This window comes from Neofelis nebulosa, chromosome 13 (assembly GCF_028018385.1).
Source record: "Neofelis nebulosa isolate mNeoNeb1 chromosome 13, mNeoNeb1.pri, whole genome shotgun sequence".
Taxonomy (NCBI): Eukaryota; Metazoa; Chordata; class Mammalia; order Carnivora; family Felidae; genus Neofelis; species Neofelis nebulosa.
In genome coordinates this window covers 56,260,466-56,280,897 of record NC_080794.1, presented here as the reverse complement: position 1 = coordinate 56,280,897, position 20,432 = coordinate 56,260,466, and the positions used below count along the sequence as shown (strand labels likewise).

The following is a 20,432-nucleotide window of genomic DNA, read 5'->3' as shown; positions in this document are numbered from 1 at the left end:
GTGAGAAATGGTAACCTATCTCATTATGTTATAGCTGTAATTCCAGCATCTCAAACATTCTCTAAACATTGAACACATTACAAGCTGTGCTGTGATCAGTATCAGGGCAATTTCTCTCTCCTGTAAGGAAACTGGTAGACCGCATTTATGCAGATGCAATTACATTGGTTTTACCTTCTGCTAAACAATATCACTTTTGCAAATCACATAATTAAAGGAACACTATTTGTAAAATCCCTTTTCATAAAAAGACAATGATTTACATTCTGAAAAAGAAGTCTATAAAGAATTGGTAAAACTGGATCTCAAAGGTCTCAGATTAAAAAAAAAAAAAAAAAAAAAAAAAAGACCCTAAAGCATGTTGGCATTAAAGTCCAGTTAGTTGAGATATTTATTTTTGGATCACTTAATATTATTTAGGTATCTCCTCTAATGGTAAAACACTAAATGCATTTGTATGTTTTAGTCAGGATGTTAACAAATACACATTACATAAACAGAATATTACATTCTCAAAATTAATTTTTAACATGAAAATAACCCAAGTTTCCACAAAATTATTGTTAATTTTTACTTCTTTTGTTAAAATTTTACTTCGGATTAGAATTACCAAAATGATCAAGATTGTATTGTTAACTTACCTCATAAGAACTTGGAAGTTTTAGTTTTAAACTTAAAAATTTTTTAATAGTTCCCACAGTTACACGGGTAGAACATCGAATGAATTTCTTCATTAAACCCTAAAGGAAACAGATTATTAGTTAAAATATATCTTGTAATGAAACCACAGGTGTCATTTTCCACTATCATTTTGAGGATTTTCAAAATATATTCTGAAAATGTTTCAAATTATACTCTTTAGTACTACTAAATAAAAAATGTTTCTAATTCTTAGATACTTACATGGTATTCTTCAAGAATGTACTATTATGTACACTCAGAAAATCCTGGGAAATTGAAAATCTTCATACCTCTAGACATGTCTAGAAATGTCTAGAGATATGCAGATCGTCAATTTGTTTAGTTAACAACGCATTATGAATTTAATCAAAAATAAAGGTCACAAAAAGAATATAAAATATTTTATTAAAGAATGTCACTTCTAAAAGAATTAGGGATATTTTTTAAAAGTCTCATAAGCTTTTAAATATTTTTTAAAAGAGCAGTGATCTCAGATGGGGCCATAAGGAGCCCCAGAGTTCAGTAGAGGCCAGTCAGGCCACAAGATCCCTAGCAAGTAAAAGTCACGTGGAACGGACTCTGGTTCTGGAGAAACATGTCCCAGTCAGTGTCTGATGGGCTGTGACTACTTTACTGGAAAAACATGTTCTTTGTACCTGGATTTTTCTCATTTTATTAGCAGTACTGACTTACTCTTTTAGCATGAACATCACTAAAATATACGAACCAATCCAGAACGAATGCTCAAACTAAAATTAGTCAAAATGAGGTGTGGAGACATGATAAACACGAACCAATGTGTGAAACAAAATTACATCTCCAAACCTTAAAAGTTTTCAACAGTAAAACAAAAACCAGCAACTGACTCTTTTAAAGGTATAAGGTATTACTTCTACTTATATATACAGGATATTCTTAAATTCACTAAGCCCAAAGTAGAGCCATCCAGTCAGTATGTATTGTTAGCAAATGTGTTCCTGGCAAAATATATTTCCTAGCAAAGACCAACAGAAACAAATTTACAAATGATACTTGGTCACTATTTAGATGGTAAAGTAACCATTAAAAGAAAACAGAAGTCAAAAGTTACATCTAAAGCAAAACACACACTAGACATTTCAAATGGAAAGACTGATACTCTAGATAGCGTGAAAATGAAGGGATAAATATTCACATAGATCTTCCCTGTTATCTATTCCCATCATCTAAACTACCCCAATGTTTCCAGTCTATTGTTCCAGACGGTTTATAAAGAATTCTTGGTACATTTCATAGGTCCCAGTTAAGTTAGAGTAGAATGTGAAGGTACTAGAAGACCCTCTAAGTATATTATCATCTTCAGAGAATCTCAGCTTGTTAAAATAACCTACAGAAACGAACACGGCATCACTACTTTTTGGAAATTGTTAATAAGGAGAGAGCTGTCAGAAGAGTTAAGAGAAGATTTTAAAAATTAGGCAAAAGCTTGTTGCTGGAATTTATAACTCAATAAACTTTGACATTATTCTCTAACAAAATTCCAGCCTGAATTATCTAATATTTGATTTGTAAGTACTTAGAAAATGACAATATAACAATTATGCATTCTCCCTCTACAGAAACATTTTACAATTATACCAAATTAATCTTACTGTTTCCTAGATAGGTACACCTAGAAACCGCTATACAGACCTCTGAATCAACAAGTAATCAACACGTTTTAAGAGAGGCAATGACAAGAGTGCTGAGTAGATGACCAGGAAGAGATGATCCTAAGAGCAGTGCATCTTCCCGGCATTTCCTTTCAGAACACACAGAAAATGGAAACATCTGGACTACACACAGGGGGTTAACGGGAGACTGCTGGCTGGAGAGCAGCTGTGTAGTCAGCTGCTCTGGTGGGATCAACATTTCAGGCTCCCCTGTATATCTGAAGAAATATTACCTTTCTCTTGCATGGCACAATGCCTTGCCTTCTAACCTGCTCCCTAAACTCAAACCAGAAGAGGAACAGTTAAAAAAAAAAAAAAAAAAAAAAAAAGGCTCCTTTCTGCTTCTAAGGTGGTTACCCTAGAGGCACTTTTACTTTTTTTATCTCTTTGTTTTAAAAGATGTAAGAGACTAGATTTGAAATTGGCTAGTGGTCAAAATCATGAGTTATACGGGTTTCCAGTTGTGTAGAATACAATGCAACAAATTCTAGTTCTTATGATAATGATTATTTGAGGTTATTTTTTTAAACCCAAACCCCTGTTTCTTCTGTCATCTTCGGAATGGTAGGGCTAGTATCTTCACCAGCTAAAACGGCTATCAAGCTTGACTTTGACTTTTTTTTTTTTAATTTGTAACTAGGTGTGGTGATGGATATATATACTTTTAAAGTTTTTTAAAGTTTATTTAGAGAGAGAGTGTGAGCAGGAGAGGGGGAGAGAGAGAGGGAGAGAGAAACCCAAGCAGACTCCGCACTGCCAGCACAGAGTGTGACATGGGGCCTGAACTCATGAACCGTGAGATCATGACCTGAGCCGAAACCGAGAGCCAGACACTTAACCAACTGAACCACCCAGGCACCCCGACTTTAACTTTTTTTTTAATTGAAATTCAAATACCATAAAAGTCACCATTTAAAATGTACAATTCAGTAATACCAGTATATTCATGAGGTTATGCAACCATTACCATTATCTAATTCCAGGGCATTTCATTACCCCACTAGGAAACTTACTTATTAGCAGTCACTACTCCTTCCTTTTCCCTAGACCTGACAAAAGCCAATCTACTTTCTGTGTCTATGGACTGCCTCCTCTGGACATTTCATAGCAATGAAATCATACAATATGTGGCCTTTGTTTCTGGCTTCTTTCACTTGGCATAATGTTTTCAAGGTTCATTCATGTCCTAGCATGTTACAGTATTTGATTCTAGCTTATAGTTTATTAAAAACTATCCTATTTTCCTTTTTGTAAAAAAAAAAAAAAAATTTACATGCATCCTAGTGGGTGTGAAGTGTCATGTGATTTTGGTTTGCACAGCCCTAATGACTAATGATGTTTAGCATCTTTTCATGTGTTCATTGGCCATTTGTACATCTTCTTTGGAGAAATGTCTATTTAAATCCTTTGCCCACTTTAAAAAAATGGGTTATGTTTTTGTTGATTGGTAAGAGTTCTTTATATATTCTAAATACTAAAGATTTATCAGATACCTGATCTGCAAATACTTTCTCCCATTCTATATGTTGTCTTTTCACTTTCTTGGTAGTTCACAAATGAGATCATGACCTGAGCTGAAATCAAGAATCTGACACTTAACCAACTGAGCCACCCATACACCTCCCCCACCTTTTTAAGTAGGCTTCATGTGAAGCTCAAAGCCCAGTGTGGGCCTTGAACTCAAAACCCTGAGATCAAGAGTTGGATGCTTAACTGACTGAGCTACCCAGGGGGCCCTGATAGTGTTCTCTGAAAAGCACAAAAGTTTTTACTTTTGATAGAATCTAATTTATCTATATTTTTTCTTTTGATGCTTTTGCTGATGATATCATTTTTAAGAATCTACTGCCAAATCCAAGGTCATGAGATTTTATCTCTATGTTTTTTCTAAGAGTTTTACTGTTTTAGCTGTTACATTTAGGTATGGGTCCATTTTGAGTTAATTTTTGTATATGACATGAGGTAGAAACCCAACTTCATTTCTTATGTGTGGATATTCAAATGTTCCAGCACCATTTCTTGAAAAGACTATTCTTTCCCTTGAGTTAGCTTGGCCCTCAAGTAAAAAATAAATTCATAATCGACACATGTGTTTATTTCTGACCTTCAATTCTCTTCACTGACATATATATATATATATATATATATATATATATATATACCCTTTGTCCAGTACCATACTCTCTTGATTACTGTAGTTTTGAAGCAAGTTTTGAAAACGGGACTTTGAGTCCTCCAGCTTGTTGTACTTTCTCAAGATTGTTTTGACCATTCCAGGTCCCTTGGAATTCCCTATAAGGGAAATAGGATCAGCTTGTCAATTTCTGTAGAAACAGCAATTAGAATTTGGGTTAGGGTTTTCACTAAATCTGACCAATTGGGGCAGGACTGCTGTCTTAACAATATTAAGTCTTCTAATCCATGAACATGGGATATATTTCCATTTCTTAGGCCTTCTTCATTTCTATTAATGTTTTGCAGTTTTCAGCATATAAATCTTATGCTTTCTTAAATATATTAAGTATTTCTCTTTTTGATTTAGTGGATAAGGGTTCCAATACATCTGTCATCCTCTACATCCTCACCAACACTTGGTATTTTCTGTTTTGTTTTTGATAGTAGCCATCCTAATGAGCGTGAGGTAATATGTTATTGTGGTTTTGATTTGCATTTCTCGGATGATTATTATGTTGAATATTTTTTCGTGTGTCTGTTGGCCATCTCTATGTCCTTGGGAAAATGTCTATTCAGGTCCTTTCTCCATTTTAAAAAATTGGGTTGTTTGGTGTTGAGTTGTTTAAGTTCTTTATATATTTTGGATATAAACTCCTAACAGATACATCATTTGCAAATATCTTCTCCTATTCAGTAGGTTGCCTTTTTGTTTTGCTGGCAGTTTCCTTTGCTGTGTCAAAGCTTTTTATTCTGGTATAGTCCCAACAGTTTATTTTTGCTTTTTCCCCCTTGCTCAAGGAGACATATCTGCAAATATGTTGGAAGAATTATGTCCAAGATATTACTGCCTATGTTTTTTTAGAAAACATAGAACTTTATGGTTTCAGATCTCACATTTAAGTCCTTAATCCATTCTGAGTTTTTGTGTATGATGTAATAAAGTGGTCCAATGTTATTCTTTTGCATGTAACTGTCCAGTTTTCTTAGCACCATTTATTGAAAAGATGATCTTTTCCTGATTGTACATCTCTGTCCCCTTTGTTGTAGGTTAATTGACCTTGTAAGTATGGGCTTTCCATTCTGTTTCATTGATCTATGTGTCTGTTTTTGTGCCAGTATGACACCGTTTTGATTACCATGGCTTTGTAGTAGATCCTGAAATCTGGGATCGTGGTGCCTCCAGCTTGGTTATTCTTAAGATTGCTTTGGATATTCAAAATCTTGTGGTTTCATACAAATTTTAGGATTATTTGTTCCAATTATGTGAAAAATGCTATTTGTATTTTGATAGGGATTACATTTAAATCTGTAGATTGCTTTCAGTAGTATGGACATTTTAGCAATATTAATTCTTCCAATCCATGAAAATATCTTTACATTTGTGGTATCTTCAATTTCTTTCATCAGTGTCTTCTAGTTTTCAGAGTATAGGTCTTTCACCTCTTTAAATTCCCTAGATAATTTATTATTTCTGGTACAACTGTCAATGAGATTGTTTTCCTAATTTCTCTTTCTGCTACTTTATTATTCATGTATAAAAATGCAACAGGTTTCTTTATATTAATATTATATTAATTTTAATGAAACTTTACTGAATTCATGTATTCTATAGTTTTCTGGTGGTTTTCCATATATAGTATCATTCATTGGCAATTAATGAGTTTAACTTCTTCCCCATCAATTTGGATGCCTTTTATTTCTTTTTCTTGTCTGATTGCTCAGCTAGGATTTCTAGTACATGATGAATAAAAGTGGTGAGAGTGGACATCCTTGTCTTGTTCCTGATCTCAGAGGAAAAGTTCTGTTTTTCATCACTGAATATGATGCTAGGTGTGGGTTTTTCACATATGGCCTTTGTTATTTTGAAGTATATTCCCTAAAATCAATGTTGTTGAGAGTTTTTATCGTGAACAAAGGTTGTATTTTTGTCAAATGGTTTTTCTTAATCTAATGAGATAATTGTGGTTTTCATCCTTCCTCTTGTTAATGTGATATTAACACTGATTTGCCAATATTCATCCACCCTTTAATCCCTGGAATCCCACTGGATCATGGTAAATGATGCTTTTAATGTATCATTGAATTCAGCTTGCTAATATTTTATTGAGGAATTTTAAATCTATGCTCATCAGGGATGTTGGCCTGTAGTTTTCTTTTTCTGTAGTCTTTTTCTGGTTTTGGTATCAGGGTAATGCTGGCCTCATAGAATGAATTTTGAAGATTTCCTTCCTCTTCTATTTTTTGTAATAGTTTGAGAAGAATAGGTATTAACTCTTCTTTAAATGCAGGTAAAATCTGGGGCGTCTGGGTGGCTCAGTCAGTTAAGTGTCCAACTTCAGCTCAGGTCATGATCTCACAGCTCCTCAGTTTGAGCCGCACGTCGGGCTCTGTGCTGACAGCTTGGAGCCTGGAGCCTGCTTTGGAATCTGTGTCCCCCTCTCTCTTTGCCCCTCCCCTGCTCGCACTCTATTTCTCAAAAATAAATAAGCATTAAAAAAATTATTAAAAAAATTTAAATGTTTGGTAGAATTTATCTCTGAAACTATCTGATCCTTTGTTTTTTTGTTTTTTCAATTCTGTTACTATTAACCAGTCTGTTCAAATTTTTTACCTTTCCCTGATTCAGTTTTGGAAGACTGTATGTTTTCAGAAATTTATCCATTTCTTCTAGGTTGTCCCAATTTGTTCGCATAGGATTTTTCATAATATTCTCTTATAATTCTTTGTATTTCTGTGGTGTTCGTTGTTATTTCTCTTTTTTCATTTCTGGTATATTTGAGTCTTCATCTTTTTTTCGTGATGAGTCTAGCTAAAAGTTTATCAAATTTTGTTTACCTTTTCAAAGAAACAGCTCTTGATTTCATTGAGTTTTTTTTTTAATCTCTATTTCATTTACTTCCACTCTAATCTTTATTAGTTCCTTCCTTTGCTAACATCAGGCTTTGTTCTTTTTCTAGTTCCTTTAAGTATAGAATTAGATTGTTTGAGATTTTTCTTGTTTCTTGAGATAGTCCTGTATTCCTATAAATGTCCCTCTTAGAACATTTGCTGCATCCCAATAATTTTGGATAGCTGTGTTTCCATTTTCATTTGTCTCCATGTATTTTTTGATTTCCTCTGTAAGTTCTTTAATGACCCAATGGTTGTTTAGTATCATGTTGCTTAGCCTCCATGTGTTTGGTTGTTTTGTTTTGTTTTGTTTTTTTCAGTATTTTTCTTGTAATTGGTTTCTAGTTTCACACCATTATGTTTATTTTTTTTTTTAATTTGAGAAGTCCTTTTTTCATATTTTAGTTATATTTTAATATACAGTGCAACATGGGTGTCAGAAGTAGATTTCAGTGATTCATCACTTACATACAATATCCAGTGCTCATCACAAGTGCCCTCCTTAATACCCATCGAACGATCTAGCCCATCTCCTACTTTCCTCCTTCGTCAACTCAGTTTGTTCTGTATTGTTAAGAGTCTCTTGTGGTCTGTTTCCCTTTCTACTCTTTTTTCCTCCCCCTTCCCATATGTTCATCTGTTTTGTTTCTTAAATTCCACATGAGTGAAATCATATATTTGTCTTTCTCTGATTGACTTATTTTGCTTAGCGTAATACATTCTAACTCCATCCACGTTGTTGCAAATGGCAAGATTTCATTTTTTGATGGCTGAGTAATATTCCATTGTACATATACACCACATCTTCTTTATCCATTCATCAGTTGATGGACATTTGGGCCCTCTCCATAGTTTGGCTGCTGTTGATAATGCTGCTATAAACATTAGGGTGCATGTACCCCTTTGAATGTGTATTTTTGTATCCTTTGGGTAAATACCTAATAGTGCAATTGCTGGATGGTAGGGTAGCTCTGTTTTTGGTTTTTTGAGGAACCTCCAGACTGTTCTCCAGAATGGCTACACCAGTTTGCATTCCCACCAACAGTGCAAGAAGGTTCCCCCTTTTCAACATCCTTGCCAATGCTTGTTGTTTCTTGTGTTGTTAATTTTAGCCATTCTGACAGGTGTGAAGTGGTATCTCATTGTGGTTTTGATTTGTATTTCCCTGATGATAAGTGATGTTGAAATTTCATGTGTCTGTTACCCATCTGGATGTCTTCTTTGGAAAAGTGTCTATTTATGTCTTCTGCCTATTTCTTAACCAGGTTGTTTGTTTTTTGGGTGTTGAGCTGGATAAGTTCTTTATTGATTTTGGATACCAACCCTTTATCAGATACGTTGTTTGCAAATATCTTCTCCCATTGTGTAGGCTGCCTTTTAGTTTTGTTGATTGATTGCTTCACTGTGTAGAAGCTTTTTATCTGATGAGGTCCCAATGGTTCATGTTTGCTTTCGTTTCCCTTGCCTTTGGTGATGTGTCTAGTAAGAAGTTGCTCTGGCTAAGGTCAAAGAGGTTGCTGCCTGTGTTCTCCTCTAGGATTCTGATGGTTTCCTGTCTCACATTTAGGTCTTTCATCCATTTTTAATTTACTTTTGTGTATGTTATAAGAAAGTGGTCCAGTCATTCTTTTGCATGTCGCTGTTCAGTTTTCCCAACACCATTTATTGAAGAGACTATTTTCCATTGGAGTTCTTTCCTGCTTTGTTGAAGATGAGTTGGCTGTATAGTTGTGGGTCCATTTCTGGGGTTTCTATTCCATTTCATTGATCTATGTGCTGGTTTTTGTGCCAGTATCATACTGTCTCAATGACTACAGCTTTGTGATATAGCTTGAAATCCAGGATCGTGATGCCTCCAAGTTTTGTTTTTCTTTTTCAGGACTGTTTTGGCTATTCAGGGTCTTAAGCGGTTCCACACAAATTTTAGGATTGTTTGATCTAGCTCTGTGAAGAACACTGGTGGTATTTTGATAGGGATTGAATTAAATGTAGGGGCGCCTGGGTGGCGCAGTCGGTTAAGCGTCCGACTTCAGCCAGGTCACGATCTCGCGGTCCGTGAGTTCGAGCCCCGCGTCAGGCTCTGGGCTGATGGCTCGGAGCCTGGAGCCTGTTTCCGGTTCTGTGTCTCCCTCTCTCTCTGCCCCTCCCCCGTTCATGCTCTGTCTCTCTCTGTCCCAAAAATAAATAAAAAACGTTGAAAAGAAAATTAAAAAAGAAAAAAAAAAGAAGAAAAAAAAAAATAAATGTATAGATTGCTTTGGGTAGTATAAACATTTAACAATGTTTGTTCTTCTAATCCATGAGCATGGAATGTTTTCCATTTCTTTATGTCCTCTTCAAAGTATGTAAATCAATTAATGACAAACACCCAGAAACCCAATAATGATACAATAATAGTAAGGGACTTTAATACCTCACATACAGCAATGGACAGATTATCTAAGCAGAAAATCAGTAAGGAAACAATGGCTATGAATGACACATTGGCCTGCCTGGATGGACTTAACAGATACATTGAGAACATTTCATTCTAAAGCAGCAGAATACACATTTTTCTCAAATGCACATGGAACACTCTCCAGAATAGATCACATACTGGGTCACAAATCAGCCCTGAATAGGTACAAAAAGATCGAGATCATACCATGCATATTTTCAGATCGCAATGCTATGAAACTTGAATTCAACCACAGGAAAAAATTTTGAAATCCCTCAAATACATGGAGATTAGAGAACATCCCACTAAAGAATTAATGGGTTAAACAGGAAATGAATGAAGAAATAGAAAAATACATGAAAGCAAATGAAAATGAAAACATGACAGTCAAACCCTTTGGGATGAAGCAAAGGCAATCCTAGAGGAAAGTATATAGCAATTCAGGCCTATTTCAAGAAGCAAGAAAGGTCTCAAATATACAATCTAACCTTATACCTAAAGGAGCCAGAAAAGGAACAGCAAATAAACCTAAAGCCAGCAGAAGGGAAATAATAAAGATTAGAGCAGAAATAATATAGAAAACAAACAAAAAAAAAACCCCAGTAGAACAGATGAATGAAACTAAAAGCTGATTCTTTGAAAGAATTCACAAAATTGGTAAACCCCTAGCCAGACTTACCAAAAAGAAGAGAGAAAGGACCCAAAGAGATCACAAACAAAAGAGATCACAACCAACACCACAGAAATACAAACAATTATAAGAGAATAATATGAAAAATTATATGCCAACAAATTAGGCAATCTGGAAGAAATGGACAAATTCCTAGAAACTCACAAACTACCAAAACTGAAACAGGAAGAAATAGAAAATTTGAACAGACCCATAAACAGCAAAGAAATTGAATTTGTTATCAAAAATCTCCCAACAAACAAGAGTCCTGGGCCAGATGGCTACCCTGGGGAATTCTATCAGATATTTAAAAAGAGTTAAACTTATTCTCAAACTGTTCCAAAAAAATAGAAATGGAAGGAAAGTTTCCAAACTCCTATGAAGCCAGGCAGCATTAATTCCAAAACCAGACCTCACTAAAAAGGAGAATTACAGGCTAATATCTCTGATGAAGCTGGGTGCAAAAATTCTCAACAAGTTCCTAGCAAATTGAATTCAACAGTACATTAAAAGAATTATTCACCATGAGCAAGTGGGATTTATTCCTGGATTGCAGGGCTGGTTCAGCATTTGCAAATCAATCAGTGTGATACACCCCACTAATAAAAGAAAGGGTAAGAACCATATGATCCTGTCAATAGATACAGACAAAGCATCTGTCAAAATACAGCATCCGTTCTTGGTAAAAACCCTCGATAAAGGAGGGATAGATGGAGCATACCTAAACATCATAAAGGCCATATATGAAAGACCCACAGCTAATACCATCTTCAATGGGGAAAAACTGAGAGCTTTCCCCTATGGTCAGAAATAAGACAAGATGTCCACTCCCACCATTACTATTTAATACAGTACTGGAAGTCTTAGCCTCAGCAATCAGACAATAAAAAGAAATAAAAGGCATACAAATTGGCAATAAAGAAGTCAAACTTTCACTATTCACAAATGACATGGATGGTATTATATGTAGAAAACCCTAAAGACTCCACCAAAAAAGTTGCTAGAACACATGAATTCAGCAAAGTTGCACGATAAAAATCAGGAAGAAATCTGTTGCATTTTTATACACCAATAATGAAGGAGCAGAAAAAGAAATCAAGGAATCAATCCCATTTACAGTTGTACCTAAAACAATAAGATACCTAGGAATAAACCTTTCTAAAGAGACAAAAGATCTGTACTCTGAAAACTATAGAAGAGTTAAGAAAGATAGTTTCATACCATTATGATTGAGAAAGATGCTTGGTATGATTTTAGTCTTAAGTTTATCAAGACTTGTTTTGTGGCCTAATATGCAGTCTGTGCTAAAGAATGTTCCATGTGCATGGGGTGCCTGGGTGGCTCAGTCAGTTAAGCGTCTGACTTCAGCTCAGGTCATGATCTCACGGTTTGTGGGTTTGAGCCCCGCCATCAGGCTCTGTGCTGACAGCTCAGAGCCCGAGGCCTGCTTCAGATTCTGTGTCTCCCTCGCTCTCTGCCCCTCCCCCACTTAGTGCTCTGTCTCTCAAAAATAAATAAACGTTAAAAAAAAAAAAATAATGTTCCATGTGCACTTCAAAAGAATGTGTATTCTATTTTTGGAAGGACTACTGTGTGTATGTTTGTTAGGTCCATACTTAAATCTGTTAAGTTCTATATATATCTGGTCTGATGTGTTATTCAAAACCATTGTTTCCTTGTTGATTTTATGTCTGGATGATCTATCTATGTTAAGTGTGATGTTAAAGTACCCTGCTATTATTGCATTATTTTCAATTTCTCCCTTTATGTATGTTAATATTTGCTTTATGTATTTAGGTTCTCCTATGTTTGGTGCATAGATAGTTATAATTGTAAATACTTTTATTGGCTTGATCCCTTTATCATTATGGTGCCCTTCTTTGTCTCTTGCTACAGTCTTTGTTTTAAAGTCTATTTTGTCCAATAAAAGTATTGCTATCCTGCCCTTTTCTTTTCCTTGCTTCCATTTGCACAGAACATCTCTTTCTCCCCCTACACTTTGGTCTGAAGTGTGTGTCTCTTATAGGTACCATATAGATGGGTCATTTTTAAAAATCCATTCAGTCACCCTACATCTTTTGAGTGAAGCATTTAGTCCATTTACATTTAAAGTAATCAATAGGTATATACTTATTTCCATTTTGTTAATTGTTTTCTGGTTGTTTTATATTTCTTCTCTGTTCCTTTCTTTTTCTTCTGCTCTCTTGCGGTTTGATGGCTTTCTTTAGCGTTCTGCTTAGATTCTTTGGTCTTTATTTTTTTTGTGTGTATCTATTATAGGTTTTTGATTTGTGGTTACATTTGGCTCATATATAACATCCTATGTGTACAGCACAGCTTGTATGAGCTTGATGATCTCTTAAGTTTAAACACATTCTAAAAGCATTAAATTTTTACTCCTTCCTCCACATTTTATGTATTTTACACCTTTCTATTTTATGTATCCCTTGACTAGTTTTTGTAGATAGAACTGATTTTACTACTTTGTGTAAAGCAATACAGGTTCCCCCTGCTTTCATACTTTTCTTATTTCTAGTTATGGCCTTTTTTTTCTACTTAAAGAGTTTCCTGTAGTGTTTCTTACAAGGTTAGTTTAGTGGTGATTAAATCTTTTAACTTTTTTGTCTGAGAAACTCTTATCTCTCCCTCATTTCCGAAAGACAAATTTTCCAGGTAGAGTATTCTTGGCTGTAGGTTTTATGTTTTTTCCTTTAGCACTTTGAATATATCATGCCACTCCCTTCTGGACTGCAAAATTTCTGTTGAAAAATCAGCTGATGTTCTTAAAGGGTTTCCCTTGTATGTAACTCAGTTTTTTCACTACTTTTAAGATTCTTTGTCATTACTTTTTGCCATTTTAATTATTACCTGTTGTCATGTGGACTTCCTTGGGTTCACCTTGTGAGGGACTCTCTGTAATTCCTGGATGTGGATGTCTATTTCCTTCCCCGGATTAGGAAAGTTTTCAGCAATTATTTCTTCAAATAAGTTTTCTGCCCTCTTCTCTCTTCTACTTCTGGAATCGCTATAATATGAATGTTTTTATACTTGATGATGTGGCAAATTTCCCTTAACGTTAATTTTTATTTTTTATCATTTTTTTCTTTTTGTGTTTCAGCTTGGTTGCTTTCTATTACCCTTTCAGATTGCTGATCCATTCTTCTGCAGCCTCTAATCTGCTGTTGATTCTCTCAAATGTATTCTTCATTTCAGTTCCCGTATGCTTAGCTCTAACTAGTTCTTTTTTATATCTACCTCTTTGTTAAAAAGTTCTCAGTGAGTTCCTCCACTCTTTTCTCAAGTCTTATGAGAACCTTTATGACCATTATTTTGAACTCTTTATCAGGGATGTTTCTTATCTCCATTTCATTTAGCTCTTCTGTGATTTTCTCTCTTTTTTTTTTTTTCCCCATCTGGGACATATTCCTCTGTCTCCTCATTTTGTCTAACTCTCTGCTTCTATGTATTAGCCAAGTCAGCTACACCTCCTGGTCTTGAAATAAGTGGTCCTGTGTAGAAGAGGTTCTGTGGTGCCCTGTAGCACAATAGAATAAGGTGCTCCAGGGGTGTCCCTGTGTGGGGTGTGTGCACCTTCCTGTTGTGGCTGAGCTGTGATTGCTGTGGACATGCTTGTGAGTGAAGCCGGTCTTCAGCCTAGCTGACCACAATGACCCACTTTACTTGCCGTGGGCACACTGTGCAGGGTTTGTTCCCCATGCTGTTAAGAGGTCTGTCTGAAGCTGTCATGGGCTTGCTGGTGGGTGGAGTCAGCACACAGGCTAGTTGTCTTCACTTAGCTGCAGGGAAATGTGCAATGATGGGCAGGGCTTGATTCTTGCATGGCCAACTCAGAGGCTTGGCTGCAGCTGCCATGGGCTCACTGGTGGGTGGGGCTGGTACTGAGCTTAGCCATCTGCAATTAGTTTCTGCATCAGCTGCAGGTGCACTGACAGGCAGGGCTTGCTCCCTTGGTAGCCAGCTAAAAAGCCTGGCTGTAGAAACTAAGGGTGTGCTGGTTTGTGGGGTTAAATGTCCCCCTCTCCAGAGCAGGAGTCACTTTGGAGTGGTGCCAGTCCTGGCTGGGGTTGCCTATTGGGCACGGCAGGGCAAGTGCCACTTTGGAGGGATGTCTGCAGAACTGAATGTGTCGGGTGGGGCAAATCTGCAGGGGAATCCTGGGGTGTGTCTTGTGGTGCTAGCAAGGTAGATGTAGAGTGTCAGAACTGGCTTCTGCAGGCGTCCAGCTGCCTAGGCTGGGAGAGGGCAAGAAATACGGCACCTGCAAGCAGTTTTGTTCCCAGAGAAATCTTCTGCAGATCCCTCCCCTTCTGGTACAGGTCCTAAGATTAGTCAATAAATATCCTTCGTGTATACCTCAAATACTTTTCAAAATGCTGTGTGCTGTGCTGTGTCTCAGGGCACATTATTTAGAGAGCCAACGCACTAAGTGTGGGGACTTGGTTTCCTATCACCCTCTGGCTCTCCTAGGGTTAAGCCCCACTTATTTTCAAAGGCATTATAGGGACTCGTCTTCCCAGTGTGCATCCCCAGGGCTGGGGTGACTCATAAGGGGTCTAATCCCCTTGCTCCTCTGTGCTTGTGATATCCCTCTTGTCTGTGGTTAGCATGGTTCCCAACAAAATCTTCACTCCTTTTACCCTTTTTGATGTAGCCTTCTTTCTATGACTAGCTATGGAAGATCTGTTCTGCCAGTCTTGAAGTCAGTTTTAGAGTTAGTTACAATCGACGTAGTAGCTGTCTTGGTGTGTCTTTGGGACGTGGCGAGCTCAAGATCCCGTTTGGCCCTCAGCTTTGCTCTGCTCTTACACTTTCATTTAAATGTTTACAGATGGTTTCTTTTAGTTCTATGTACACATTTAAAATGGATTACTTAAAATCTATATCTAGTAATAAGTCCAATGTCTGGACTTCTCCAGGGGCAGATTTTTTTTTTTTTTTTTTTTTTAATTTAGAGAGAGTAAGTGTGTGAATGGGGGAAAGGGTCAGGGGTGGAGGGGAGGGGAGAGGAAGGAAGGAAGGAAGGAAGGAAGGAAGAGAGAGAGAGAGAGAGAGAGAGAGAGGCTGGCTCTACACTCAGCATGGAGCCTGATGCAGGGCTTGATCCCATGACACTAGGCTCATGATCTGAGCCAAAATCAAGAGTCGGATGCTCAAGTGACTGAGCCACCCAGGCGCCCCTTCAGGGACAGTTTTAATTGACTTTTTTTTTTTTTGCCCTGTATATGAGTTGTGCTTTATTTCTATTCATCTCATAATTTTTTGTTGAAAACTTGATGTTTAAAGTAATATAATGTGGCAACAATGGAATCAGGTTCCCACCTGCCTCTTAGGGTTTGTTATTGTGTCTGTATCTTGCTGTTTCTCTTTGTTTAGTGACTTTCCTAAACTAATTCTGTAAAGCTGGTATTCTTTACAGTATGTACCCACTTAAGTTTCCACCTCACGGCTGGCTAGTGATTGAACAGAGATTTCCTTATACACTTGGAACCAATAAATCTCCCAATCTTTGCTAATCGACTGTTTGAGGGCACACCTTCAACATTCAACCAGGCTGTTGACAATTCTGCCTTAGTCTTTCATATCCTGACTCTGTACAGAGCCTCAAGGTCAGCCAGAGGTGAGAGCTTAAGGCCTACTTAGGTCTTTCTTGAGCATGTACACACTCCTATCTACATGCTTAAAATTGTAGATTGTTAGAGCTTTTCAAAGTCCCTATAGACTTTGATATCTATGGACCTCTTATTCACCAGCTTTTTCTTTTAAGCTTTTTGGTTGTCTATGGTTTGCCCCAAATGTTAGCTATACCTCAGACAGCCATGAAGTTAAAGTATTTGTAATTGGTTCTGAAAAATGCTCCACCCTTCCCAGACCACAGAGGTGTTTTCTACTGGGCAAGCTCCGTATCAGGTCTAATATGGACAGCCTTGTAAGTGGGGTATTCGAGGAACCACCAGTCTGGTCAAATAGTGATAATTATTTGGCAATTCGGCTTTGAAAGAGCTCCACCTTTGTTTTGTCCCTTTGGTGCCTGAGAGGTTGCAGTGGAAAAGTGGGCTCTTCTTTTTCAAGGCTACTCCTGAGCTGGAGAGCAGGGGATTGGACTAAGGCAAGTTAAAATGCCACAAAACTCACTGTTCACACCGTTTTCTTGATTAAATGCTCCATGGGCTTCTGCAAGCTTTTGAGAGGTAATTTCTTTTTTTTTTGGCAGTTTTTTCACTGCTTTTATGGAGGAGTGAATTTTTGAAGGTCCTCACTCTACTATTTTCGCAGTCTTCCTGCTCCCGACTTTGATTTTTGGGATTACAAAAACAGCAGGTATACTATATAAACTGTATGTGCAACTACATCACCCCCACATTTGAAAAGCACAGCCTACTCCACAGAAGTGAGGTGGCTGAGAAGGCTATCAAGAAACACAGACAGGGTTTCTTTGCCTTTAAGGGGTTTACAATCTAGTCTGAAGGATAAGACATATACTCAAAAGATAAAAGTATCAGTACCTGAAAACTTCAGGAACACGATAAATGCTGACTGGATAAATAACAACCTGAGTTATAAATGCAAATCCTACAGAATCTCAGAGAAGGGATTGAGTAGGGTTGAAAACTGCATCACAAGGAGGAGGTCTCTGCTTGGGTCTTGACAGAAACATAGCAAAGTGGTGAAATGAGGCAAGAACGTGCCAGAAAAGGAAGTGTTTCTCAGTTTGAGAGGGTTTTAAATATTCTTAATACGAGCCTTTATGTATTCTGGATGCAAATCCTTTGTCAGATATATGGCAATAATCATTTGTCTTGAGATGAGGGTTCACTCATAAGTATAATGGGAGATAAACTTATCAAGATGGGGTTTAGTTAGTGGAAGGCCCTGAATGCTAACATAAGTGAGACTTGATTCTGTAGGCTGGAAGGTGGCAAACGACGGCCACAGACCTCAAGCCAAAATTACCTATTTTTGTAGGTAAGGTTTTATTGGAACACAATCATGCCAGTTCATTCACTATGGTCGAAGGCTGCTGTAGTGCTACAATAAGTAAGCTGAAAAGTTGCAAAAGAGAACGTATGTCATCTCTCCTTTTGTATCTTTGTTGGGAGTTCCACAGAGCCTAAAATATTTTCTATCTGACCCTAATATTGGCCATGACTCTGGCCCACACCTTCAGGCTACAGCCTCAGCCCTGGATGATAAGATTGCTTAAAAAAATCTAGGAAAAAGGTGAGCAGCACTAGATGAGGCAAAGTTTTCAGGACTTACGGCTTGTTGAAGGGAGACAGTAAAAAGTGAGAGACGACTCCAAGGTTTTGAACTTGTAGGACTAGGACAAAGATGGCAGTCCTAACTGAAGTAGAACGTTTGGAGTAAAGTTAGGTGAAAGTATAATGAATCTGTCTTTAAACATACTAAGTTTCAGGTGTTAGTGAAACTTTCAACCGGGATATTTAATAGTCAGAGACTTAATACTTCAACATGGGAGGGATGACAGAGTTGGAAATGGGGATTTAAAAGTTCTCTGTAGAGTTGAAGCCACAGAGAATCGTACTGAACTCCTAGGATAAATCCAGAGAAAGGATAATTGAGTGGAAGACTAGTATTAGGAGATACTCACATATATCAAGTAGAAGACTGGAAGAAGTGGAGACAGTGGAGGAAGGGCCAGAGAGAAAGGTGGGAATCAGGGTAGCAAAGCAGAAGTCATATAAGCTGTGAAAGCTGTTTTATGAATAGAAGGCACAAGGATGAACAAAACTCTAAAAAGGAAAGAGTGAATGGATAGAGGGTCAACTGGAACGGCAGAGTGTCAAAGTTGTCAAAAGAGAGTATCAAGGCAAGGGGTAATTTTTCAGATGAATCTCTAAAATGCAGTGCTTTATAACTTTCATACTAGAAATCCTACAGGAAGTAGACTTCACATTTATTTATGAAAAGATATTCAGCTTTTCTACTGATTTAGTTTTCATTACAAGACAGTAACTCATGTGTCAGACAGCTAAAGGATGATCACAATCACTATTAAGAATCTCTTAAAAAGAGGATTACAGAAATGATTGGCAGTAAGAGAGAAATGTAAGGTTATTAAAAAGACTTACAAAAAGCAAGGAGTGCTGCACCAGGACATAAGAAACAACAGAGAAGCCTGGAAGGATAAATAGGTCTGGTAACCACTTCTCTAAAGACTGCTGCTGTTGATTACACGCCTTGTCCAACCAGCCCCTCTTAACTAAACCCATTATTTTAACTGTTTGGCTGCACGCGTAGGTCCTAACTAAAGTTCCCTGAGTGAAAAATTTTTTTTCTTATCACTTATATCTTCACTGAATCCCCTTGCTCCTACATACTCTCTGTTGTAAGATGCTAGGAAAACTTAATCTGAGTTGAAAATTATTTGTTTTTAATTTCCTAATAGGAAAATATCATTAAATGTATTAGTGAAAAATCTAACCCACTCACCTACAGATTTAAACAGAGCAAGTAAGTAAAAGAAAACAAGAAACAATGAATACAGATAGGTATTTGAATAAAATATGGAGTATAAAGAGAGAAACAATATTCTCAATCACTGATATTTGCTAGGACAAATGGGACAAAAATCTATTTAAGAGCTAAAGTAGTGAACATTTATAATGAAAAGGGAAGTGCCTTGCAATAAAAAAGCAGAAAACAATATTTAAACAACACCATGTAAAGACCAAAGAAAATAAATAAAACTGAATAGGGTGTTTTAAACTCTTCAGTATATAGATTTTTTTTTAAAAAAAGTTTGAATTAGAAAATAACAGGGAGAAACAGAATTAGAAACAGAGATTCTACAGGAAATGTCTGGGAGACTTCAGGAACTTTAAAAGTTCGTAGGCACTTTATGACACCCAATTTTACTTCAAAACTAATTATATATGAAATGTATTAGTCATGTCATGGATAGCTTTTTGAATTGCAAATAAAAACAGAAAAATAGGAAAATGAAGAGGGTATGAATGAAAGAGTTGGAGGCAGTGCCCATGATGTAATGATGGGAGTCTGAATTGGTTACTACACATAAGGGAGAAACAATGTATATGAACTCCCAACAAAAGTATAAAAGGAGGTAACAGAGAAAAGAGGCGTGATTCTTGAAATTAGCCACTAGGTGGTGGCATTGGCCCAGGACTGTTCAGTTGTGAGGGCTGGAAATCAGGCGCCTGGAGTAAGCAACCGTGTGGTCCCTTGTAGCTACGAGACTGTGAGAGAATGACATTCTACTTGATAATGTTAACAAAAATTTTGAAAGCAAACACCAGCTAAATTCATCAACAAATTATCAAAGGTTTACTATGAAATGATTACTAAAAAATATAACTTTGCTCATCCACTCACCTTTACTACATTGTCTCCTGACTGTCCATTATTTCGTAAACAATCTAGACATATAGCAATTTGTGGGTCACTTCTGTGATAGTCTTTATCATCTTGATTTTCATCACCTTCTTCATCTACTTTAGGTTTGTCAACTTTTGAAGTATCATCTGCATAATTTAAACAAAACTAAGTTAGATGGAACTCAAAGTTGATTTTAAAGTTAAGCAACAGTATATTCATCATCAAAACAAAAACAAAATCATCAAGACAAAAATGTTTAAAAGACATTTCTTAGTTTTTGATTGAAGAATAACTAAAAATTGTAATATCTTTAAAATGTTCCAACCAATTCAACAATGGAGATATTTTTAAAAAGCCATCAGTGACTCATTGACATGGCTTAAAATTTCTAGACTTACTGGGGACATCCAAATGAAAGATTCAGGACTAGCTATATCTGGCCACAAAAATGATCGCAATTGGTGATTAGATCACTTAGAAAAAATATTCCAACTTCTATATACATTCAAAT

General features: G+C 36.6%; 1 protein-coding gene across 5 annotated transcripts in view; it reads right to left on the bottom strand.

Annotated features, from left to right (window-relative positions):
* The window catches only part of PCGF5 (polycomb group ring finger 5), a 124,802-nt gene that overhangs the window by 21,501 nt on the left and 82,869 nt on the right, over nucleotides 1–20,432 (bottom strand). For all 5 annotated transcript variants that reach the window (XM_058697141.1, XM_058697142.1, XM_058697138.1 and 2 more), the window contains exons 6-7: nucleotides 19,919–20,067; nucleotides 642–740 (exon numbers count right to left, since the gene is read on the bottom strand). In XM_058697141.1, the coding sequence (XP_058553124.1) occupies nucleotides 642–740; nucleotides 19,919–20,067 (248 nt within the window). The remainder of the gene's footprint in view (nucleotides 1–641; nucleotides 741–19,918; nucleotides 20,068–20,432) is intronic.